The sequence below is a fragment of the Mus caroli genome, chromosome 19 (genome assembly GCF_900094665.2).
Source record: "Mus caroli chromosome 19, CAROLI_EIJ_v1.1, whole genome shotgun sequence".
NCBI classification, from domain to species: domain Eukaryota; kingdom Metazoa; phylum Chordata; class Mammalia; order Rodentia; family Muridae; genus Mus; species Mus caroli.
The window spans coordinates 51,896,764-51,923,040 of record NC_034588.1 but is presented as its reverse complement, the minus strand read 5'-3'; the positions used below and the strand labels follow the sequence as shown (position 1 = coordinate 51,923,040).

The following is a 26,277-nucleotide window of genomic DNA, read 5'->3' as shown; positions in this document are numbered from 1 at the left end:
GAGAGAGAGAGAGAGAGAGAGAGAGAGAGAGGGAGAGAGAGAGGGAGAGAGAGTGGGAGAGAGAGAGAGAGAGAGAGACTTCTCTGGGCTGCTCTAATAAAATGGGAACATGGTGTTTTTAGATTTCTCTTAAAAGCCTCTAGCTTGTCTCTTTCCTGCTGGATTTACAATGCTAAAAAGCAAAATCCCAGAAACGTACTTCTGTTTACTTAAGAAGGATAAAGTGTTACCCCAAACAGAGGAGCCTTTTACCAAGACTGGAAAACAAACGGTTTGAGGGCATTAACATCTGCATATCTCTCATGCCAGCACATTTAAAGTCATCAATCATGCATAATCCCCAACATAGGGAGGTGTAAAAGTGCTAAAAAGGCCCCATTAAAATCCGAGCCTTTTCAGGTGTACCACCCAACCCTGAGAATTACACACATGCCAAAAGAGCTCCAGCTATACACACAATACCATTAGGGACAATTTATCATGTCTTTAAAAGTGATGTATAGTACATTGTGAAATTGCTTATTAACTCCAGAAATAACAAACCCAGCTTGTCTAAATGTACTTGAACACCCATAATTGGAATTTTGAAAACCCAAGTTAGAATCTATCCTTATTTACACAGCTTAAACTCCCTCCTAATCTACCTTCTCGTTTTCACTTAGGTGGTTTGAAATTCACATTTTTAAGCCAGCATAGGACGCTCCTGGTCGGTCTTTTTACAAAAAGTTCTGAGGTATTTAGACAGGCTTGCTATGCCTAACACCTAAAATGAACAAAGTAAATTATAAGAACAAACTGATTTTGGGTAAAAATCTAATTTTAAGTCTTTTTTTTTTATTCAAGTCTGATATTTTTTCCCCCCAAAACATGAACGGTCTGTACGTTCTGATTTTTCCTTGGTCTATTGTAAAGACAGAGTTACGTGGCTGATACAAGTCTGGACTCCTCTACCTGACTTCAGTACACTTATTTATTCCTAGGGACTCTTTGTTCTTATAAATATGGAAGTTCATACACAAAAACAGAGTTCATGGTTTGTTTTAAGACTGAGGAAAGCCAGAGTAAACACATAGAAAGGCAGAGGAAGCCAGCCCCAAGAACGCATTCCCCTGAGAACAGCTACAGCTGACTGAGGTCTGTTCAGTAGCAGGCCTGGGGGTCCAGTTTAGGCTTTGAATATTTTGACTGGCTTACTGGTTCTTGTGGGGACATTTCCAAGCTTACATTTGGGTGCTATTTTCCCTATGGGGGCTGTCTACTTACAGTATCAGCTTCAGCTAGAATACACGCCTTGAGTATCCTTCCAAGGTGACCCAGTGGCATGGTTACTGCCAGGCCTCTTTCCCAGTTCCTGGTGTTAAGGACCGCTCGTATTATGCATTCATTCTGCCAACAGTCAGCACACACAGACACAACAGACCAAGAGCTGCAGTGGGTGCTGCAGCTACTAAATGCATAGTGTTGAGAAGCATAGATACAAACGGAGGCAAGGAAGGCTACCAAACGAGTGGTCAGTATTCTAGGAGAGAGCTGTCAAAAACTTAGGCTGAGAGTCATGGAGTCTGCCCAAGTCAGTCAGGACAGACATCATGGATGTCGCACAGCCAAGAGGCAGGTAAGAGGAGCGTGTCCTCTCTCCGGAAAAACACCAACTGGGCTGGCATGGACCCCATTACACCAACTGTGCCAGCATGTACCCTGATCACACCAACTGTGCTGGCATGGACCCTGATCCCACCAACTGTGCCGACATGCACCCCAATCCAGTATTTCCTCCATCAGATTCTGTGAGATACTGATAAGATGGGCAGAAGTCCATAACCAAATATATTGTCCAACTTGCCATTATCCATTGTTAGAAAGGACATTATTTCTTGAGGTGATTACTTTGCTGATGTCTGATCTGAATAGCTCAGTCAGAGAAGGAAGCACTATAAAGTCATGCATGTAGAAGCTGTCCTTTGGGTGGAGTGTGCCACTCTGCAGAAGGCACCCTATGGGATCGGTAGCACATCTATTCATCAGTGACGGGAACAAGTGCCACCTGTTGAAAATTACCACCGAATGGGAGACAAGGCCAGTTTCCTGTGTCTTCTTTGATTAACCATCAGTAATCAATAGGGTCTCTGGTGTTTTTGTTCATAACCCCAGGAAAACCCATAGCACTCTAGAGAGAATCAAGCACAGGCCTACAGACAAGGCCTCCCACTGTTGGTTTCAGTGGGTCACACTGCTCCACTTAAGAAGGATGAGGAGGAAGACAACCCTGAGGTGTGTCACACCCTCACACCCCATATTCCCGAGGAGCTCTGAACCCCACCTTGTGGCCAGGGCTCAAACAGCTCAAACCAGACCCCCAACCATAATGCTCCTGCTCCTCTTTCCCACGTGACTCTATCTCTTCCCTATGGATACATTGTACTTCCGCTGCAGCTCTCGACCTACCAGACAAGCCTTACCAAGAGCTATTCTTTCATCACTGTCTCCACTAAACCTTAAACTCCTCAGAACTGGGGCTGGGTTCTTCCTTTGTGCCTTGTATTGACATAATGAGTAATAAAACACTTGTTGGATCAAACTGCCTCGGCGATCAGTAACAATAATGCTGCAGTGAGCTAGGAGTTCAATAACAAAACGCAAATTCCGGCTCTCTGCAGCGGCACTTAAGTGGAAAGCACACACGCACTGCTTCCATCCATCACTTGCAGTCAGGAGACCTAAGACTATGTGCTTGTGACCCATACACACTGCTTACTTTATGTGCAGTCAGGAGACCCAAGACAGTGTGCGCTTGTGACCCATCGCAAACATTTCCACACTGCTGCCGGAATGACTTTAGGACAGACTTTAAAAAGTTCCCGGAGCGCTTCCAGATTGTTGCTGAATAGTTTCAAAAATAAAAATAAAACCCAGTGGGTTGAGACAGAGGCATTCTTAGCTCCCAGAGCCACGCACCATGTCCTCAGGCAGATGGAGTCTCCTTGTCTTTTACCTCTACCTTACACTCACGCAATCTGTCTCACCACTCACTAGCTCACAGATTCCTTCCATGGTCAGGGGCAGGTAACAAAGGTCCCTGCACATTCCCTCACCAGCCTGACCCCCAGGAAGGAACCTAATTAAAGCCACAGGCCTTCTTCCCTGAGCTGCATCTACTCCAGCAACACGATGACTGCATGCATCTGGGCCAAACATTAGACAGAACCTCGTGAAAATGAATTAGGTATGGACTCCCAGAGGGGTGTGTGTGCAGATGTGCACATGGGGGGCACGTGACAGTGAGCGTGTCCCTGTGTCTTAGATGTGAGAATTAGGTATGGACTCCCAGAGGGGTGTGTGTGCAGATGTGCACATGGGGGGCACGTGACAGTGAGCGTGTCCCTGTGTCTTAGATGTGANAATTAGGTATGGACTCCCAGNGNGNTGTGTGTGCAGATGTGCACATGGGGGGCACGTGACAGTGAGCGTGTCCCTGTGTCTTAGATGTGANAATTAGGTATGGACTCCCAGNGNGNTGTGTGTGCAGATGTGCACATGGGGGGCACGTGACAGTGAGCGTGTCCCTGTGTCTTAGATGTGAGAATTAGGTATGGACTCCCAGAGGGGTGTGTGTGCAGATGTGCACATGGGGGGCACGTGACAGTGAGCGTGTCCCTGTGTCTTAGATGTGAGAATTAGGTATGGACTCCCAGAGGGGTGTGTGTACAGATGAGCACAGGGATAGACACGTGACAGTGAATGTGTCCCTGTGTCTTAGATCCCCAGTGTGTTCTGTTTGTCCCTAAGCATCTTAGGTTCCTTGTTCACTTTAGCTCACTGCTCTCTAGTTAGATTTCCGCTCACCGTTTCTTCTTCTCTTCTTGGGTGTTTTCCTTATTTTCTTGAGAAGACCTACCCGATGTACAGCTACGTTTAGAGATAGATACTGTTTCTTTCCCAATTATAGAGCTTAGATTATGCTGTTGGAGGACAGTTCCCAGGATGCTGTAATAAGTACTTCCAGACCTGAGTCTTCCTTCCCTGTAGAGCACAGTTGGCTAGACTAGAAAGGCTCCACATGATTTTTTTACTTCACTGTTTTGCACTATAGGCATTATAAGTATTTGGGCAAGACAAATCCTTGGCCTATATGGCTTTCCTAAGTCCTGTAAGCGCTAGCATCCCTGACCTCTACACACTGCAGTTAGGGAAATAGAAAGATGAAAGGCCTCTCATTGCCAATAACCACCTACACAGAAAAATTTCATGCTGAATCCTTTGATTCTTTGGTTTTTCAGATGGGAATTGTCCTCAAAATTAATAGCAAAAGCCCACAGAATCTAAATATGATCTAGCTTTCATCTCTGCTCCTTAATGCAGACCTGAACATTCTACCATGTTCCAGTACATGGTCCATAAGTCCTTGGTATGCCATGCTCCTTCTAATTCCAGTAACCTTTGAACTTGGCTCTTTCAACTTATTACCCACCCTCCTCCCTGTCTCACCTCCTATGCCTGCTCAGCTCTAGTGACTCACATCATGTATCTAACCAATATATACAGAAATGTTCTCCTGGCTCTTGGACTAGAAATAAGATTCTTGTTAGAGATTCTAACAACGATCCCTCTTAATATAACTTAATCTATTTAATGCAAGTAGATGGGTCTACTTAATATACATTCAAGTTTTTTTATTTCAATGACTAATTTGTACCACTAGCTGTAAAGTCCACTGAGATGAAGGATGTCTGTTTTGTTCAGCACTGTCAACAGCTAACAGGTATCTGCCACATAAGGGCTCACAAATATTCAGCAAAGTAGGGACGTAAGTCCTGCACAGGACTCATCCAAACCAGAAGAGATGTGTTCTTTAGGAAAAGATACATTGAAGACCTCAAAGATGTCCACCAGGATCAGAAGTAGTCCAAGGGCCAGGGAGACACCTTAATTGGCCAAGTGTTTGCTTTACAAGTGTTAGGACTCAAGGCTGGATTGCTAGAATCTAAAAAGGTGTGGTGGCCATGCCTGTGATCCCAGCAATGGTGAGGTGGGTTCCTGGAAGTCTAAAGGCCGGTTAGCCTGGGCTACGGGGTGAAGTCCGAAGCCTTGTTAGAGAATGGATTCAAATGAAAGGCGGGAAGTGCAGCAGGACTGACATCTGAGGCTGCTAGCCCATGCCCATATGAGCACACACATCAACATACATAAATTAAAATAAAACAGTATGTACACGCCGGTGCGGTATAACACAAGGACAGACAGACAGCAGGAAAGGCTAAGCATAAGGGATGAGGAAGGGCAGAAGGCAGGAGAGGGGCCCAAGTTATGAAAAAGGACAAAAAGCCGATTGCTTTTCTAGCTCCAATTCTGTCATGGAATTTGTTTGTTGGTGGTGAATATGTGTATGAAATAAATTAGATACTAAGCGTGTAAAATTTAATGTGAAGTTTTGCAGTACATTCTGAATGCCTATTCTAACTGAATAACGGTTCATTGAGTTGTATAGATTTTGGGTCTTTTTAATGTTGATATGTGACGTCTTCACGTATTAACAAGTTTTTAAAAGACAAGAAGCTTGTACAATAAAAATGGAAATAGCACTAATATTAATTTGTACAGCATCTATGCTGCTTATATACTCCCAGTGCAAACCTCATAACCCAGAGGATCTTGCTCACACTTGTCCTTGCCAAGCAGTTGTGACACTCAGTTCCTGCAAACCCCTTTCTCATTTAAGATACCCAATAAGTGCACATTTGATGCTAAAATGTATCTCCCATGAAGTCAATACCACGGGTGCCATGGTACTGTATCAGAAATCCTTAACTCATTACCAATGTGAACTTGGGGAAATGGTGGAGCTTTAAGTTTTGCAGCTAATAATTTCAGGCATGATCCAACTGTCTCCTGTTTCGGAATCCTGAGTGCCGTTATCTGGATACTCCATCTGTTTCCTCGGACAGATTTGTTGATATGGTTCTATTTAAAAGCTACTTACCTACAGTAGTGGTGCGCCTGTGAAAAACAAAACCGCAGCACACATGGCCCCTTCTCCTTCGTGAACTGACCTTGCTCTCTGCTGAGAACCTTGTCTGCTGCCACCGACCCCACAGGATTTAGAGTATTGTGATTTATTTCATGCTGTGACTTGTCACCAACAGCCAACAATAGCCTTGTGGGTTAGCCAGACTTTACAAAATGACCAGGTCCATAAAATCTCCATAAACCCTTCAAAAGGTCCAACTGTCTGGATGGCTTACTGTCCATTAAATTGCACAGGGGGTCTTTTGAGTGTTTGATAGCTATCAAGAGACAGAAAAGAAAATTCTCTCAAAGCTGACTCTTTAAATTTTTGAGTCTTCCCTTTAAGAGACAGTTTCTTCTAAAGAGGCTACCTTGGCTGGCCAGCCGCCCAGCATGAAGAAGCCCTGGCTGTCTTCTTTGTTTTTCTCCTTAAATGATGGCCAAGCATAAAGTAGAGAACCAAATAGAAACGGATGCTGTGTGCACTTTTCCCTTCCTCAAATGCAGCAAGATTGCATTCTCCTCTTGAAATAAGAGAGCCACCTTTCCTCCCGATGGCAGGGGTGTAAGAGTGCAGTATGTCTGCTGCTCTGCACTCTTGCAAGGCCAGTGGGATGTTGCTGCCTGGTTGCAAGTTTGGTACAGGGACAGTCTGTCAGCCTGGGCTGCCCAGCATTGCCTGTACACAGACAACATGGGTCCTGCATGTTTGTGTGCACTTGTGCATATTTCTGGAGTAAAGTTGGAACTGCTTCCTGTGAAACCCACTTCTCTTTGTAAAGCCTTAAAATACCATGAACACACAATTGCCAAATGAAGCATGTGTTTCTGGAGAGGGTTGAATGGTTAAAAACAGAGAGAGAGAGAGAGAGAGAGAGAGAGAGAGAGAATTAAAATTAAATAAATAAATAGGAACAACCCAAAAAATGGTTAACAGAAGCCGTTGCGTTTCCCAAGCACGGCGGGCGATATGAGCTTAATTGAGGCTGACGCATGACAGCCTCGCATGTGCAGTATCGCTGGGCTCTGACTGAAGCTGCTGACAGAGGGTAAATGGTGCACGGCAGCAGGGCGAGCCCTGGCCTGGCACGGCCACGTAGGAGCATGGAGCCTGTCAGGAGCTAGCACGAGGGCTAATGAAGGGCAGCCCTTGTTTTTAAAATTCCTCTCACTTAGTTTTGGATCAGACTCTACACCATGAAGCCTTCTCAACCTCTTAGTGCTCAGTTAAGGATCTGTGACACTTATTTAAAAATTAATGCATTCTAATCAATTTAAAGTTAGAAAGCCCAGAGCCTGCAGAAGAGGGAAGACAAAAAGAGAAAAGGGCAGAAGAGGAGGAAAGTAAAGGCGGGAGGGATGGAGCCGGGAGACATCAGAAATGCCGAGCTCTGGACATCATGCAGAAAGAATTCCAGGAAAACCAACAAGAGAAGTTAGAGAGTGGCACAAGTGTCTTAGGTACCACATTTCTACCGTAGGCATAAATATTCTAGGACCCTGTTAGCGCTTCTACATTTGAAAAGGACCAACTAGCTCTTGCACAACTCTGAGGTTGTGTGCCCCACTTACTCCTCCAAGATGGGTTGTCCTTCATTAGCTACACACACTTTATTAGACAAGGAACATTGCTTGCCCTGATGGATAGCATTAATGATACGGGAAAAGATCGCCATTTTAGGAGCCACACTTCACATAAGGAACAGAAAGAAGAAACCAGTCTTGTTTCCTACCTCGTGGCCATATTTGAGATATAAAAAGCCAAATCAAGCACAGGCCGAGGAACCGAGAGAAACACAAGAGTGTGTGTGCTTCATGTCTCCCTGTTGTCGACACAGGAAAAGGTTGTAACTGCAAATCTGGCTTATGTTTTAGAAGACGGAAAAACACAGTTCTGAGTTCACAGATTTAAACTTTTAACCAATAAAGGCTTATTTCAGAAGTGAATGGTTTTAGGAAAACTAGTGCAAGGGAGAAAGAAGTCACCCAGGATAAAACATAGACGAGGCCAACCTGATGTTGTGCCAAGGGCAGCCTGAGGCAGAACCACCCTGCAGAGCTACTGTGCAGAGCCACTGTGCAGCCTCCCCAGTTCCTGCCCATCCCAACCACACCATCTTCACTCCCCCAAGACGCTTCAAGGACAATTCCTCTGCTGACTGCAGGCCCATGGCATTACAGTGTGGAAGCAGCCACAACCTCGGTCACATTGAGACTGAAATGCTTCTGCTTTCATACTGGAGAAAAGGGTGGCTTCTTGTTGCTGCTGCTGTTGTTTTTAGAAGTACCTGATAATCACGGGAGGCTTGTTCACAAAAGCAGGCCACTCTCAACAGTTATACTTCCCTAAGAGCATGCTCTCTCACAGATGGACATTCATCAGGATCCTTTATTTCTTTCTAGAGTTGGGTTTTATAGAACAACTCAGGATACTGAAATCAAAACTAAAATGTGTTTGTGGTGTTACACGCACACGTGTGTGCAGACGTGCATCTCTGAGAAACCCATGTACATCCCTGTCCTATGACTCCACCTCACACTCTGACAGCTCTAGTGGTTCTCTGTCTTTACCCACATGGTGCTGGGCTTATAGGCAGGCGCCCAGGCACACCCAGCTCCTTTGATGGGTGCTGAGATCTGGACTTGGTCATCATTCTTGTGCAGTGGGTGCTCTTACTGATAGAGGCCTTTCTCCAGCCCAGTTATTTCCTAATGAAATAATTGGACTGTTTCTCAATGACTTAAAAACAGTTCCCCTGAATTTCACCCTCACTTTTTACAATACACATCAGGAAAAATTATACACAAATGAATTTCATACAAATGACCAGGCAGGTTGTTGAAATTTCCAGGGCTCTTTATGGAAATTTCCATGTTGGTCAAGTGAGCAGCCCATCACCACGAGCAATCCCTTAAAGATGGGCTGAGGAGGCGAGGGTTGGTAGCTGCACTTGCCCACGCCCACCTAGGTGTGGCCTCCTTGTGGGTCAGTTGACACCAAGCTGGAGTAAGGGGCTTACCAGCATCTTGCTGAAACAGCTCCCATTACCAACCCCAGGATCTAAACAGCTCGTTTTTATGACAGGCAGCCTGGAGAGAGTTAGGAGGAGGGCAGAATAAGCCCTATTAGGAAAATACCAAAAACGGGTGTGACAACTGACATTTTTATTTCATACTGAACAATCCATGTAGTCCAGATCCATCTTAAAGCCTAGAGGAAGAGAAACTCTGAAGTAGGCATTTTCATATGTGCTCAGTGGTAAGCTATCAAAAGCCACAAAAGGGGACAAATTTATTTTTCCTTTTGGTTCAAATTACTTGAATTTTATGCTATAAAATTGAAATCTATTCTCTTTTAAAATGTAGGAAGGAGGCAGACTGGATGGCGTCAAAGAGATTCTCCAAGTCAAGGGCTCTGACCTGTGCCGGGGTCTCACCTGTGCTGGGCTTTGCTTGGTTTGGGGCTGGGAAATTCTTCTCAAGGAGGCTCATGATGTGGAGGCCTCTGCCTAGAACAAGAACAGTCAATTTCTTTAACATTTCTGTCCATGTCGCCCACAGACCTGGCCACACTGCAGGGTCTTAAAGAGGCAATACTGGGGTGCCTAGAGAAGTACACTTTCCACGGCTTCCCTCACTGCACCAGTGTTGAGTTTAATAGGCATGAGACCAGTTCATCGCACCGCCTGGAGAGTAAGCACTCTTGTCTACCAATGTCTTCTTGCATTCGTCTGAATTCTGTATCTGTGTGAGGCATTAGCTTTAACTTCTGTCTTCCTGGGCTTAGCATTTTCTTTTTCTTCCTGCAAATATTTCACTTAAATGCCAAGGTTGAGGCCTCTAAAAAAAATGTCAGGAATAAACTAGGTGCTAGTTGGTGATAATAAGGCTAAACCTCGCTGTCCTTTCACACATGAGATTCCAGAGTGCAGTGACTTGTTTATGGGTGCAATGACGTCACTGAAAGCCTGCTGGAGAGATTTGGGGTGACTGCTCTCCCAGATATCACTGAATCTTCAGAAGGAATCTGGAAAAGGTAATGTAGCAATGTGGCTCCGGGTCTCTCCAGTTGAGGGGAGATGCTGCAGAAGGGAGGATACACACCAGGGAAGCACCTAAGATAGCTTTAGGATAACACAGGAGAAAGACTCTCCAGCCTGCCTGCTTCTGTATTAATCACCTTCCTAATGGAGCACAGGATGGCCTTGAACTGGTGCTCTTCCTGTTTTAACCTCATGAATACTGGAAATACAGATGAGATTCACCACACCCCAGCTAAGAATGTCTCTCAAACAAGCAACATGATTTCTGTGCAGAAATTTTAAAAAGTATAATTCCTATACAGAGAAACCCTGTCTCGAAAAAAAAACAAAACAAACAAACAAACAAACAAACAAAAAACCAAATAAAAGTTAATAAGGTATGGAACTGGATAGACAGCTCAGCAGTTAAGAGCAAAGGCTTGTAGAAGACAGTTCAGGTCCCAATACCTAGTAGCTCATAACCATCTATAACTCCAGTTCCAGGGGATCTGATGTGTTCCTTGGACCTTCGTGGGTACCAGGTTTATACACGATGCACATTCATGCGTGCAGGCAAACAAATAAATACACAATAAATATTTTTAAATGAATAAGGTATGATACCTATATACACAAAGTATTTGAGATTTTCTATCATTATTTATAAAAATATTTACTTATTTGTATGTGTATGAATGTTTTGCCTAGAGAACAAAGAGAGCGCAGGATCCTGCAGAACTGGATTGAGAGACAGCTGCAAACCATTGAATGAGTGCCGGGAATTAAACCCGGGACTTCTGTAGGAGCAGTCAGTGCTCTTTTACACTGAGCCATCTTTCAAGCTCTTCCATCATTACCATACATATGATTATTTTAAGATATAAAATATTTAAAGTTAAGAATATTTATTTTCTAATCATCTTTCTCTATATCCGAGTATTTTAATTAATAATTCTAGCTTTTAACTTTATTTCTGGTTGTTCTGTAGATCGCAGCAATGGCCTTGCACACAAGCAAGAACTTAATCACTTAACACACGTATTCTCTCCTTCCTCCTTTCTTAGAGTAAGTTCTGGCTTCAGTGAGTCTCCCGTCAGAGAGACGCACACTGTCACTCTCTTTGTCTGAGGCACATCTCAGTCCTCAGTAGAACTGAGTAGCACAATACATGAAGAACTTCTCATTTACCACTAGATTAGGAGGAGTCTGTAAATCTTTATTTCTATCTATCTTTCGGCACCACTGTTTTCCCCCAGTGGGAATTCTTTTTCTACCCTAGCCCCCCGGTCTCAGTCTTCTGAGAGTCTGGAATCACAGGTGCATATGGCCACGCCTGTGTCAACCCCACCCTTATAGCTGAACACTTCCTTAAGGCAGTTCCTCGGTTCCAAATAGCTGACGACGGTGCCAGGACAGCCAGTGCCTCATCTGCTGGCGGCTGCTCCACAAAAGATGCTAATTACAGAGACTAAGAAGGAAGACTATCTCCTGATCACTAACACTGAGCTATGTGAGACGACACGGGAGAAAAACAAACAAGAGGGGTTGATGGTTTATTTTCCTGACCAAGAAAGGTCAGATGCATTGGGGCAGAATGCTGCATCTTAAGAAAGTCATGATTTTAAATGCTGAGATTCCACTGAATAGAAGAGTTTTCAAATATTAAAATCTCTGTGGTAGGCTCTGACCTCAGAATAACAAGAAAATGGCAGGTACTCATATTTTTTTCACATATAAAAATGACACTCACTATAAGGCCATTATATAAAAGGCCTATTTCCCCTCAAAAAAATAAACAATTGTGTCAATGCTTCAGTATAACTGCCATATGTGCATATGTGGTATGCATGGTTATTTCATGACTTAAATATAAAACAAAGCTAATACCTACAGTCTTGAAGCCCACAAAGCAGTGACCTGTAGCTCACTTATACTTTTCCCTCAGCAAAGCAGTTTTTCAGCTGTGGAGAGTCTTTTCTCATTGCATGTAGAGGACAAAGTGGTTTTACACACACACACACACACACACACACACACACACACACACACACACAGAGCTTACATGTATGTCTGTGCACTACATGGTGTGTAGGGCCCACGGAGGCCAGAACAGGGCTTCTGACTTCTTTGAAATAGTTATAGATGGATGTCTGCCACTATGTGGGTACTGGAAATCGAACCTGGGTTGTCTAGAAGAGCAGCCTGTGCTTACAGCAGTCAGCCCTAAGTTATCTCCCCAGCTTCTCCTGGTGTGGGTTAAGTGCTTATAAAAGGAAACTCATGCTTGCCTGGCATGTAGAAGGCCCTGGTGTGATCTACAGCACAGCCCCAAATCAGATATATACACACAGATGCAAATTCATGTACGCTAATCTTGAGTCCGCGATGGTCCTGTCTTAGCGCTCAGTAGTAGTTGGGATCGCAGGTACCACTGCAACAGTCCCTGTGAGTGAGTGTACACTGCAGAAAGGCTTGCTGGGTACGGCTGTGGTAACCAGCCTGTGAGACAGTCTCAATGGACACCTATCTAGTAGCTATATTCACATTGATGTAGTTCCTTTCCATACTGAATAATGGTTGATCTAGCTAATAAAATAGGTGCTACAGGAAAAAAAAAAATGTCTTAAAGTGTCCTGGCATACGGGAATTTTCCCAAACACTGGGTAATATCCGAGTCGCCTGATCATCGCTCGCAGGCACATACATGGGCTGTGGTGGGGACACATACACACACTGGGCAATGTGTTGATTTCAGATGCTGGGCTGGGGAGAGAATTCATTCAGTTGACTACTCCGTGCCTGTAGAAGACCGGACCAGGCATCCCCAGGAACCAGGCTAGGAGGCGCCTCTGTAACATCAAACCTGGAGGCAGAGGCAGGCGGATCCTGGGGCACTCTGGTCAGCCAGTCTAGCCACCAGTGGGCCTAGCCAGGAGGTCTACCCAGCCAGTGAGCCTGGTTCAGGGATGAAAAATTCCATAATGAGAAAAGTCCTCATTAAAAAAAAAAAAAGTACTCTGAGTCACGAAATAATGAGAAAACCGATAAAACAGTAAAATTGAATAAGTTTTTTACAATGAGGAAAAAAAAATTCGGCAATAGCTTCTGTTGGAAAGTGAAACAAAACTATCCAGAACCCTGTTACTCGACGACCAAGAGCAGCCCCACAGTGTCAGGACCAAAGGACCATTGTAAAACAAGTATTCCCCAGAGCTTCACTGTTCAGGAGAGCGGGGCTGGGAATACTGGTGCACCACTCTTAAGTTCCTGTTTAACCAGTGTCCACATTCATTTGAGTCAAGCCTGATTGGCTTCCAATTCAATACCGCAAGGTGCAAATCACTAGAGTGAGTCTTTGCCCGAGTTACACCGCCAGCATGACAAGAGAACTTGAGCAAAATAAGCCATAATTAATTAGCAGAAGCCTGAAGAGAATGTAGCCAGTGGACCTTCACATTTATTGACTGGATTAAAAACCATTTAAATCTATTAACTAAGAAGACGTTGGACCTTAGATAATGCTGTACTGTTCTAATCATAAGGTACATTTATAGGGTAAGCAGCTTTCTTAGCAGGCTATTTGGATAATACTGTCAGGTAGTTCTATGTGACCAAACGATTTTTAAAATATTGATCCGCAATAAGTTTCCATGAAGGTTTTTCTCTAAAGTAGAGGCTATCATGAAAATCATCCAAATACGTTTTTACAAAATTAACATAAATATTGAGGTGAACTAGCCTGAACTCTGATGTTTACTGTTTGACATTTTGACCACAATTTCCCAGTGTATGCATCCCTTATGAACATATGTGAGTTCCAGCTTCATAAAGGCTAACACTGAAAACACTAACCATAAGTCTACAGAGAGTTCTTAGAAACCCATGAGTGCCAATATTTCTATATTAAAACAGCTGGAGTTCCACATTTACTTGAGGCATTTTAGATTTATTAACATCATTTTAAGGTTTATATGTTTAGGAGAAAACATTTCAGGTTGTAGGATCGACCTGGAGGAGATCTAGTCTCTGTCTGCCTTCATATTTTTAAGCTCTTACCATTTAAGCCTTCAGTGACCTTAGCTCAAGTTTGTCAAACTTTTGCATATCAGTTGTTCATTTTTTAAAGCAATAGCCAGGGTGTGAACTCTGCCACTGTGGACCTGCCTAAGTGAAAGATTTGAGAAAACAGAATTCGTTTCTGAACTGAACAGCGGGTACTGGGCAGGCGGGTACTGGGCAGGCGGGGTCAGAGGACAACTAAGCTCCACTCTGCTCTTAATTAAGAAGGAGGAAGTGTGCTAGAGTTAATCACTTCATACTCAGCCGCGCGTGCCCACTAAAATGCTCACATTTAAGTGTTCTTTGGGGAAGGCTTTGGTTGGTGTGACTGTGGTTCGAGGAGCCGACGCCCACACTTTCCTGCTCTTCCCACTCTGTTTTATAAACAGGTTTAATTTTAGTGTGCACGTGAGTGAAGCTGTATACAAGTGTGCACAAAGGCCAAAGTGGCCATCAGATGATGCCCTTTGGCCATCAGATGGACCTGGAGTTACAGGTGACTGTGAGCTTCCTGCCATGAGTAATAGGCATGGGACTCAGTTATGTGTTGTTTTAAAGGTAGCAAGCATCCTTCACTACTGAGTTATCTCTCCAGCCCTGGTTCTTCACATTCTCAATAGTCTCTCATCCAGGCATTCCGATGAATATGGCCCAGATCCCACAAATGGGGCTTTGTAGTTTTATGTTTTGTTTTGTTTTGAATGTTCTGAAAAGGCAACTCATTTTACAGTATTTGAACAGTACTAGGCCACTGAGTGATGATATGAGTTGTGATCCTTTGTGCTCTCTCAAAATTGAAACCCAATTTCAGATGTGTCCATTCAGTTTTCCAAAGTCCTTCACAAAGTCACTGCTAAGAGAGAAAAAGGCACCATTTTCATTGACTAAGTGACAGCCAATGGCACACCCCACGCTTTTACTTAAAACACTTGACACACCAAATCCTTGTTTTGTGATAGAAGAAGAGGTGAATTCTTTAAGACCTAATTTCTTGGCTAAAGCATGGAGTAATTAATGATTGCATTTAAGAGAACTGCCTGATAACTATAAAATTCCCACATACAGATTAATGTTTACATTAAAAACAGAGTAAATGAGTGCCAGGTCAGGATGTTAGCCTAGACCTTCTGAATATTATCTCAATTGCTTAGGCAGAGCAGACTCGCTGACTAGTCTTTACTAACATTCAATATTTACTGTCATCAGGCATTGTTGACTCTGGCTACTCTTTGGTTCGTATTTCCCTTTTTAAAGCATCCTGGGCTATTCTATCTCTGTACCTTTGTTTAAGTGGTTTCTCTCTACCTTGTCCTTGAGTTCATCAATCTAAATATTACTTAGTGTCCCAAACCTAGGCTCACCTTCATGCCGTCTCTTTCTCCACTGAAGGTTTTCCAAACCTTGACCCTGGAGATGAGTGGTTCCCTTCGATCTCATTCTCCCAAAATGGTTACACCAGTCAGGGTCTGCTAAGTACTGCACATACCAGCCTGGTCTATACTGAGTTTCATCCACTTTACTAGATGATATATATGGAACATTTCCCTTCTCTACAGCATAAGTTTAGAAGCTGGAGATATAAGAGAGAACAAAACAGACCTGTTCTCCTGGACATTATTTTCTTTTTGTTTAATTAGATATTTTCTTTATTTACATTTCAAATATCATCCCCTTTCCTGTTTCCCCTTTGAAAACCCCCTACCCTTTCTCCCCTCCCGCTGCTCACCAACCCACCCACTCCCGCTTGCCCTGGAATTCCTCTACATTGGAGCATAGAGGCTTCACAGGACCAAGGACCTCTCCTCCCATTGATGCCTGACAAGGCTATCCTCTGCTACATATGCAGCTGGAGCCATGAGCCCCACCATGTGTACTCTTTGGTTGGTGGTTTAGTCCCTGGGAGCTCTGGGGGGCTAGTGGGTGGTTCACATTGTTGTTTGTCCTATGGGGCTGCAAACCACTTTAGTTCCTTGGGTCCTTTCTCTAGTTCTGCCAATGGGGACCCTATGCTCAGTCCAATGGTTGACTGAGAGCATTCACCTCTGTATTTGTCAGGCACTAGTAGAGCCCCTCAGGAGATAGCTATATCAGGCTTCTGTCAGCGAGCACTTGTTGGCATCCATAATAGTGTCTGGGTTCAGTGACTATATATGGGATGGATCCCCAGGTGGCGCAGTCACTGGATGGTCATTCCTTCAGTCTCTGCTCCACACTTTGTCTATGTATCTCCTCCCATGGGTATTTTGTTCCCCTTTCTAAGAAAGACCGAAACGCTGCTTCTTTGGTCTTCCTTATTCCTGAGCTTCATGTAGTCTGTGCATTGTATGTTGGGTATTCTGAGCTTCTGGGATAATATCCACTTATCAGTGAGTGCATACCATGTGTGCTCTTTTGTGATCAGGTTACCTCACTCAGGATGATATTTTCTAGTTCCATCCATTTGCCTAAGAATTTCATGAAGTCATCGTTTTTAATAATAGCTGAGTAGTACTCCATTGTGTAAATGTACCACATTTTCTGTATCTATTCCTCTGATGAGGGACATCTGGGTTCTTTCCAGCTTCTGGCTATTATAAATAAGGCTGCTATGAACATAGTGGAGCATGTGTCCTTATTCCATGTTGGAGCATCTTCTGGGTATATATATGCCCAGGAGTGGTATAGCTGGGTCCTCAGGTAGTTACTATGTCCAATTTTCTGAGGAACTGCCAAACTGATTTCCAGAGTTGTTGTACCAGCTTGCACTCCTACCAGCAATTGTGGAGTGTTCTTTCTCCACATCCTCACCAGCATCTGCTGTCACCTGAGTTTTTTATCTTAGCCATTCTGACTGGTATGAGGTGATTTGCATTTCCCTAATGACTAAGTGTGTTGAACATTTTTTTAGGTGCTTCTCAACCATTCGATATACCTCAGGTGGAAATTCTTTGTTTAGCTCTGTACCCCATATTTTTGTTTGGTTCTCTGGACTCTAACTTCTTGAGTTCTTTGTATATATTGGATATTAACTCTCTATTCGATGTAGGGTTGGTAAAGATCTTTTCCCAGTCTGTTGGTTGTCGTGTTGTCCTATTGACAGTGTTCTTTGCCTTACAAAAGCTTTGCAATTTTATGAGGTCCTATTTGTCAATTCTTCATCTTAGAGCATAATCTACTGGTGTTCTGTGCAGGAACTTTCCCCCTGTGTCCATGTCTTCAAGGTTCTTCCCCACTTTCTTTTCTATTAGTGTCAGTGTTTCTGCTTTTATGTGGAGGTCCTTGATCCACTTGGACTTGAGCTTTGTACAAGGAGGTAAAAATGGATCGATTTGTATTCTTCTACAGGCTGACAGTCAGTTGAACCAGCACCATTTGTTGAAAATGCAAGGCTTTAGCTCCTTTGTTAAAGATCAAGTGACCATAGCTATGTGGGTTCATCTCTCGGTCTTCAATTCTATTCCATTGATCTACCTGCCTGTCACTGAACCAATACCATGCAGTTTTTATCACAATTGCTCTGTAGTACAGCTTGAGGTCAGGGATGGTGATTCCACCAGAGGTTCTTTTATTGCTGAGAATAGTTTTTGCTATGCTAGGATTTTAGTTATTCCTAATGCATTTGCAAATTTCTCTAACTCTATGAAAAACTGAGTTGGAATTTTGATGGGCATTGCATTGAATCTGTAGATTGCCTTCTGCAAGATGGCCACTTTTACTATATTAATCCTGTCAATCCATGAGCATGGGAACTCTTTCCATCTTCTGAGATCTTCTTTGATTTCTTTCTTCAGAGAATTGAAGTTCTTGTCATATAGATCTTTCACTTGCCTAGTTAGAGTCACACCAAGGTATTTTATATTATTTGTGACTTTTGTCAAGGGTGTTGTTTCCCTAATTTCTTTCTCAGCCTGTTTATCTTTTGAGTAGAGGAAGGCCATTGGTTTGTATTATATCCAGCTACTTTTCTGAAGTTGTTTATCAGGCTTAGGAGCTCTCTGGTGGAATTTTGGGGTCACTTAAGTATACTATTGTATCATCTGCAAATAGTAATATTTCAACTCTTCCTTTCCAATTTGTATCCCTTTGACCTCCTTTTGTTGTGTAACTGCTTAGGCTAGGACTTCAAGTACTATATTGAATAGGTAGGGAGAAAGTGGGCAGCCTTGTCTAGTCCCTGATTTTAGTGGGATTGCTTCAAGTTTCTCTCCATTTAGTTTGATGTTGGCTACTGGTTTGCTGTATATTGCTTTTACTATGTTTAGGTTTGGGTCTTGAATTCCTCATCTTTCCAAGACTTTTATCATGAAGGGGTGTTGGATTTTGTCACATGCTTTTTCAGCATCTAATGAAATAATGTTTTTTCCCCCCTTTGAGTTTGTTTATATAGTGGATTTCATTAATGGATATCTGTATATTGAACCCTACCTGCATCCCTGGGATGATGCCTACTTAATCATGATGGATGATTGTTTTGATGTGTAATTGGATTTGGTTTGTGAGAATTTTATTATTTTTGCATTGATATTCATAAGGCAAACTGGTCTGAAGTTCTCTTTCTTTGTTGGGCCTTTGTGTGGTTTAGGTATCACAGTAATTGTGGCATCATAGAACGAATTGGGTAGAGTTCGTGCTGCTTCTATTTTGTGAAATAGTTTGAGGAGTATTGGTATTAGGTTTTCTATGATGGTCTGACAGAAATCTGCACTAAACCCATCTGGCCCTGGGTTGTTTGTTTGTTTGTTTTTGGTTGGGAGACTATTAATGACTGTTTCTATTTCTTTAGGGTATATGGGAGTGTTTAGATTGTTTCTCTGATCCTGATTTAACTTTGGTATCTGTTTAGAAAATTGTCCATTTCATCCAGATTTTCCAGTTTTGTTAAAAATAGGCTTTTGTAGTAGGATCTGATGATTTTTGGATTTCCTAGGTTTTTGTTGTCATGTCTCCCATTTCATTTCTCATTTTGTTAATTTGGGTACTGTCTCTGTGCCCTCTGGCTAGTCTGGTTTATCTATCTTGTTGATTTTCTCAAAGAACCAGCTCCTGGTTTGGTTGATTCTTAGTATAGTTCTTTTTGTTTCCACTTGGTTGATGTCAATCCTGAGTTTGATTATTTCCTGCCATCTGCTCCTCTTGGGTGTATTTGCTTCTTTTTGTTCTAGAGCTTTCAGGTGTGCTGTCAAGTTGCTAGTGCAAGCTCTCTTATGTTTCTTTTTGGAGGCACTCAGACTTAAGAGTTTTCCTTTTAGCACTGCTTTCATTGTGTCCCATAAGTTTGGGTATGTTGTATCTTCATTTTCATTAAATTCTAAAAATTCTTTAATATCTTTATTTCTTCCTTGACCAAGTTATCATTGAGTAGAGTGTTGTTCAGCCTCCGTGTGTATGTGGCTTTCTGATGTTTTTCTTGCTATTGAAGACGAGCCTTAATCTGTAGTGATCAGAGAGGAGACATGAGATTATTTCTATCTTCTTATAGCTGTTGAGGTCTGATTTGTGATCAAATATATGGTCAATTTTGGAGAAGGTACCATGAGGTGCAGTGAAGAAAGTATATTCTTTTGATTTAGGATGAAACGTTCTATAGATATCTTTTAAATCCATTTGGTTCAAATCTTCTGTTAGTTTCACTGTGTCCCTGTTTAGTTTGTTTCCTTGAACTGTCCATTAATGAGAGTGTGGTGTTGAAGTCCCCCACAATTATTGTGTGAGGTGTAATGTGTGCTTTTAGCTTTAGAAAAGTTTCTTTCATGACTGTGGTGCCCTTGCATTTGGAGCATAGATGTTCAGAATTGAGACTTCTTCTTGGTAGATTTTTCCTTTGATGAGTATGAATTATTCTTCCGTATATTTTCTGATGACTTTCGGTTGAAAGTCAATTTTATCTGACATTAGAATGGCTACTCCTTCTTTTTTCTTGGGACCATTTGCTTGGACAATTGTTTTCCAGCCCTTTATTCTGAGGTAGTATTTGTCTTTGACATTGAGGTGCGTTTCCTGTATGTAGTATAATGCTGGGTCCTGATTACATATCCAGTCTGTTATTCTATGTCTTTTTATTGGAAAATTGGGTCCATTGATGCTAAGAGGCATTAAGGAATAGTGATTGTTGCTCCCTGTTATTATTGATGTTATTTTTATGTTTGTATGGTTATCTTCTTTCGGGTTTATTGAAAGATTACTTTCTTGTTTTATTCTAGGGTATAATTTCCTTCCTTGTATTGGCGTTTTCCATTTATTTTCCTTTGTAGGGCTGCATTTGTGGAAAGATATTGTGTAAATTTGATTTTGTCATGGAATATCTTGGTTTCTCCATCTATGGTAATTGAGAGTTTTGCTGGGTATAGTAGTCTGGGTTGGCATTTGTGTTCTCTTAGGGTCTGTATGACATTTGCCCAGGATCTTCTAGCTTTCATAGTCACTGGTGAGAAGTCTGGTGTAATTCTGATAGGTCTGCCTTTATATGTTACTTGATCTTTTTCCCTTACTGCTTTTAATATTCTTTCTTTGTTTTATGCATTTGGTATTTTGATTATTATGTGAGGGGAGGAGGAATTTCTTTTCTGGTCCAATCTCTTTGGAGTTCTGTAGGCTTCTTGTATGTTCATGGGCATCTCTTTCTTTAGGTTAGGGAAGTTTTCTTCTATAATTTTGTTGAAGATATTTATTTACTGGCCCTTTAAGCTGGTAATCTTCACTCTCTTCTATACCTATTATCCTTAGGTTTGGTCTTCTCATTGTGTTTTGGATTTCCTAGATGTTTTGGGTTAGGAGCTTTTTGCATTTTGCATTTTCTTTGACTGTTGTGTTAATGTTTTCTATGGGATCTTCTGCCCCTGAGATTCTCTCTTCTATCTCTTATATTCTGTTGCTGATGCTTGATTGTATGATTCCTGGTCTCTTTCCTGGGTTTTCTATCTCCAGTGTTTTCTCTCTTTGCGATTTTTTTTTATTGTTTCTGTTTCCATTTTTAGATCCTGGATAGTTTTGTTCAGTTCCTTCATCTGTTTACTTGTATTTTCCTATAATTCTTTAAGGGATTTTTGTGTTTCCTCTCTAAGGTCTTCAACCTGTTTACCTGTATTCTCTTGTATTTCTTTAAGGAAGTTATTTATGTCCTTCTTAAAATCCTCTATCATCATCATGAGACATGATTTTAAATCAGAGTCTTGCTTTTCTTGTTTCTTAGGGTAACCAGGGTTCACTGTGGTGGTAGAACTGGACTCTGATGATGACAAGTAGTCTTGGTTTCTGTTATTTATGTTCTTGTGCTTGCCTTTTGCCATCTGGTTATCTCTGATGTTAACTGGTCTTGCTGCCTCTGACTTTGGCTTGTCCCTCTTGCAAGCCTGCATGTCAGTATTCCTGAGAGGCCAGTTCTCTCTGGGAGGAATTTGTGTATGGTGAGCTGTGGTACAGGGTCAGCTCTGGGCTGCAGACAGAGACCAGAAGGATTCTGTTCCTAAATGATCCTTAGTTCCTATGCCCTCATGGCTCTGTGAGGGTCCCTCTGGGGCCAGGAGTTTGAAGAGAAGTGGTGGTCTTACCTGTGCTTGTAGGTATGTAAGCACTCCTGGGAGACCAGATCCCTCCTGGTTGTATTTGTGTACGTAGCTCTGTGGCACAGGATCAGTTCTGGGTGCAGATGGAGACCGGGAGACTCCTGACCCAGGCAGCCCCTTGGTTCCTGTGTCCTGAGGGCTCTGGGTGTGTTCTTCTGAACAGCAGTGGTTGGTTCTACCTGCACTCACAGGCCTGTTCGCACTCCTGGGAGGCTCACTCCCTTCTGGCACTATTTGTGTATGGGGCCCTGTGGCAGAGGATCTGACATTATTTTCTGGTGGAAAAGATAATGAATGAATGAGCATAGAGTCAGAGAATGAGAGACAAGTGTGGAGTCAAGAGAGGTTGGAAAAGATGCTGCTTTAGCAGGGTGGTCAGGAAAGAACTTGCTGCACAATGGGAGGAAGCCATGTTTGGACCTAGGAACAGAACTTTCCACATAGCAACACTATCCTGGGACAAAGCCCTCCTGGGCATTTTCAAGGAACAGATAAAGGAAGTGTCACAAGGCATGACTAGAATAATAAGAGACCAGATGGCAAAAAAAGTTGGTAGAGGTTTGGCCACCTCTGGCTCTCTAGTGACTCCCTCTGCTTTGTGCTTTCAGATGTGAGCTCTTATCATCCATGCCTGCCTCCCACTGCCATTAAGGACCCCCCCACCCCACCCCATCCTCTGGAACTCTTGCATCCGCTGCCTTGGTCATCGTGTTAGGTTATAAAAGAGAAAGTAGCTAATGTGGAGGGAAATACAAACTTGAGATTTATCACTGCAATTTACTTATATACATACATGCTCTGGATTTTGTGAAGTTAAAATTAACTAGCATAGTTTGTTTTCTTCCCTTTTCTGGCTCTCAGGGCCCTTTCCTTTATGCAGTAAAGAATGACACAGCACCTTCAAGTCTCTCTGCCCTGCACCCTTTCATTGTTGTCTATCACCTCCTACTGACACTGAATCCTTTATTTTATAAGGACCCTTGTGATCACCCTGGGGGCTGCAGATAAATGAGATGCTGCAGAATAAACTCCCACCTCAAGCTCATCAACTTTTATAAAATTACTTTTTTTCCAGAATGGAGTTTATAGAGTTTAAGATGTGATCATCTCTGAGGGAGAGGCATACTGTCTATGGGTCACACACCATTTTCAGAGACTTCACCCTCAAATATTTGCAACACTGTAGTTGATGACCAGAGCTCTGGGGATGACCAGCTTAGGAGGGAAAGCCTGCTCCATTACCTACAGACTCTGTGCCCTTAGACACAGTTTTAAAGTCTCTCTAAATGTTAGTTGAGAATTCCACAAAATGAGAGTAGTGGGAGCATCTAACCCACAGACACTGAACAAGAAGCCTGCAGTATAATTTACTTAGGAATATTTATAGGGTTGCCATCTATTTGCCAGCCTTCCATGTGATGGTGGCGGTGGTGGTAGTGACTACTATTAGCATTTTCCTTTTGTGAGACAGGATCTTGCTATGTAGCACTGGCTGGCCTCAAACTTGCAATCTCCCTGACTTAGATGCTGGAACTCCAGTGGTGCACCACACCAAGCTTACTAGGAACTCCAGCACTGAAGGGCTTCCTCCAGAGCCTTGTGCGGGGCTGGCTATTCACTCACTTGGTATTCATCACAACATGCTTTGTCTCAATCCCAAACAGCTCACTTAGAGGCCCTAAGTACGCTGCACTATAAGGTCCTCAAGGGACAATCTTCTCTAAGCTCTGATAAAAATGAGGGAAAACAGGCTAGTCTGGGCTACCTGCACCCTGCTCCTTTCAGCACACACAAGGCACAACAGCTGGCAGCTTCCCCTGTCCAGGCATCCTCTTAGCTCAAGCTCCTCCTTGGGGCCTGTTTTCCTACAGCATTCCAGCTGACTAGATCTCTGAATCCTATCCCTTCAACTGTTTCCCACTTCAGGCCTTTTCGGCCAACCAAAAATTTGGCTTTCCACAGTTGCCCTGGCCTCTTACCTTTCTCACCTTTGTTTGTCAGAGGAGTCTGTAGAGCCCTAAAACACAGTCAAAGAAGAGTACTTTGTCTTTCCTGCAGGGGTGAGTGGGGCTGAGCAAGGGAAGGAGTAGAGCAGCTCTCACTGCCACTTGCTTGCGGGATCAGAGATACACAAGTAGAGTAGAATGAATTTTTCCCTTTACAAATAAAATCATAGAGCTAGACAAGGTGGTGCACACCAGTAATTCTGGCAATTTGGGGCAAAGGCAAGAGGATCATGAGTTGGGGCACAAAGCAAGACCTATCACGAACAAAGAAACAATCAAATTACAACAGCGAAGTTTTAAGAAAATCAGATAAGCCAAAATATACAGGAACACATAGAAAGCCTCACACATTGGGACTCAGGGGACCTCTGGTGTCTAGGACATCAATCATGAGTTGGGCTTAGCTAAAAGAAGGAAATCCATGTCACAGCTAATGGTGGCAGCAATAACACAGAACCAGCTCTGTGGAGTTTTTCTCTGCTGTTCTTAAGAGTCTTGGTCTTTGATGCGCCTTACATTATGAGCTATCAAAGCAGAACCCGCACTAATGAAGGAGACCTTAAAGGGCTAGGCTTTCCCCAGGACTGTTGTCTTCCTTGCAAATGGTTTTTAAAGGTCACTTTAAAAAGAGCTCCTAGAGCCACAAAAGCCTGTAAATATTTAAATAACACACTTTGGTTTATTTTTTACATGGTGTTGTAAATGCGCATCACAAAATCCTTCACAGAAATGTCAGCTGAAGGCTAAAGTCAGTAGAAGGATGAGTCTGAAGAGCCACTGGGAAGAGAGCAGTCATCCAGAAGAAGGTGGGAGGCTTTCCGTAGTGGTGCAGTCTGCTTGTCTGAGTGAGAGTGCAGCCACACACTTCAGGAAGACAGCCTCAATCAACCTTTGAGAATCTACTGAAGGGAGCTGTGTTCCCAGAAAGGGTCCTGGTCCTTCAAATGTGACCCTGATAATGACAGTATGAAGAGAACTTTGGAGAAAATGACTGTTTTCCAGTGCCTCCTAAAGTTGAGCCCTCACAAGTCCAGATTTTCAGCTCAGGCTTTTATATGCAGCCATAGAGAGGAGTCCCAAGTTTCACAAGATGAATGCAAGAAAGTCTACATTCTCAGATGGGTCTGATTCTCAAACTTCAAGTTCACTTCAAAGAGAAAGAGTTCAACAGGAAATGTTTAATAAATATCACGAACCTAAAGGGGACACATGAGCATGTTTCTGATTCTATGCTGGGTACAAATTCCAAGGGAAATCCATGCGAAGATTTAACTGCAGTAAACGAAAACCCAACAAGAGAAGCAGACAAAGCTCCTGACACAGATCAAGGAGGTCAACTGTGAAGAGGACGTGCAATGCGGTTACTTAGCAGGACTCCTCAGGAAAACTAAGAAGAAAAGCAAATCCCTCAATAGGAAAGACAGATCGCCAAAAATAAAAGAATCTTAATAAATACCAGAGAAAATATCGGGACAGAGCATGTCATAAAAATCAAATGTCTGTTTTTCTCAGTGTGAGGGAAGATTTAGGGAGGACACGGAATCTGTAAGCTGCCCAGGCTCTTCAGTTCAGCAGTTCTACTTCTGAGGATTTATCACTGAGAGATAATCAAGACTCTACTAAAGGGACAGAGGGTTAAACAACTCTCGCCACAGATCATCACATCACTGGACCTTCATCAGAGATGCTTTCTCTTTGTGGTAGATGGTGAGGTGCAGAGAGTAAGAGGCCAAAGAATGCTCAACCGGAAATGGAACACAGACCATGCCATTGTTCTTTCCCAGGCTCAGGGATCACTGCAGAAGAGGGAGCAGAGAGACTGGGAGAGCTGGAGGAAACTGTTTTTGTACACAGCAGAGCAGATGCACTGTAAAAGCATTATAAGGCCATTGCAAGCCCAAGCCAGACCAAATCCCAGCAAGGGGGAAGCGGCACGAAGTATCACATCTTCTGAGGCACTATGGGCAATTGTTAGCTTCAGGAAGAAGGAGAGTCAGTTTTCTGACTAAATGTAGCCCTGGTAACTTGGCCACCCTGAAGCACATCAGACACCTAAGAACATCTGAACAACTCGAATTGGTCTGGATAGGTTAAAACTAAAAAAGACAGAAGTTAGGTGGGTAACAAAGGTGAGAGCTGGGTAAAGTTGGGAGGACATGTGACTTTGATCAAAATGTGTGAAATTCTCAAATAACTGAGAGAAAGACAGAAAGACAGAGAGAAGGAAATCAGAATTAATTAGTAAGAGACAACCAGACCCTCTTTATAAAGAACCCTGGACATGCATCTGTACTGCCCTAGTATCCTTAACACAAAAGTTAGGAAGACCCGGGACATGGACCAATGAATGAGGTGCTTTGTGTGCAAGCCTGAAGACCAGAGTTCACTTCCCTAACATGTATATAAACGCGTGCTGGTCTCCAGAGCCTACCTGTCATCTCAAGGCTCAAGAAGCAGAAATGAGCTAGCTAGGTAGTCAAATTAGTGAGCTCCAGGGTCCTTAAGGAACTCTGCTTCAGTATATAAAGCCAAGAGGAAGACACCAATACCATTCTCAACCTCTGGCCTCAACCTGCATGGCCCATATTTATGTGAACACAGGCACACACACACACAGACACACACACACAGACACACACACACACA

General features: G+C 43.0%; 1 protein-coding gene across 8 annotated transcripts in view; it reads right to left on the bottom strand.

Moving 5' to 3' along the window:
* The window catches only part of Vti1a (vesicle transport through interaction with t-SNAREs 1A), a 308,059-nt gene that overhangs the window by 169,635 nt on the left and 112,147 nt on the right, over positions 1–26,277 (bottom strand). For 3 of the 8 annotated variants that reach the window (XM_029472448.1, XM_029472452.1, XM_029472449.1), the window contains one exon: positions 9,441–9,512. The exons of the other annotated variants lie outside the window; for them this stretch is intronic. In XM_029472448.1, the coding sequence (XP_029328308.1) occupies positions 9,441–9,512 (72 nt within the window). The remainder of the gene's footprint in view (positions 1–9,440; positions 9,513–26,277) is intronic. 8 annotated transcript variants of the gene reach the window in all.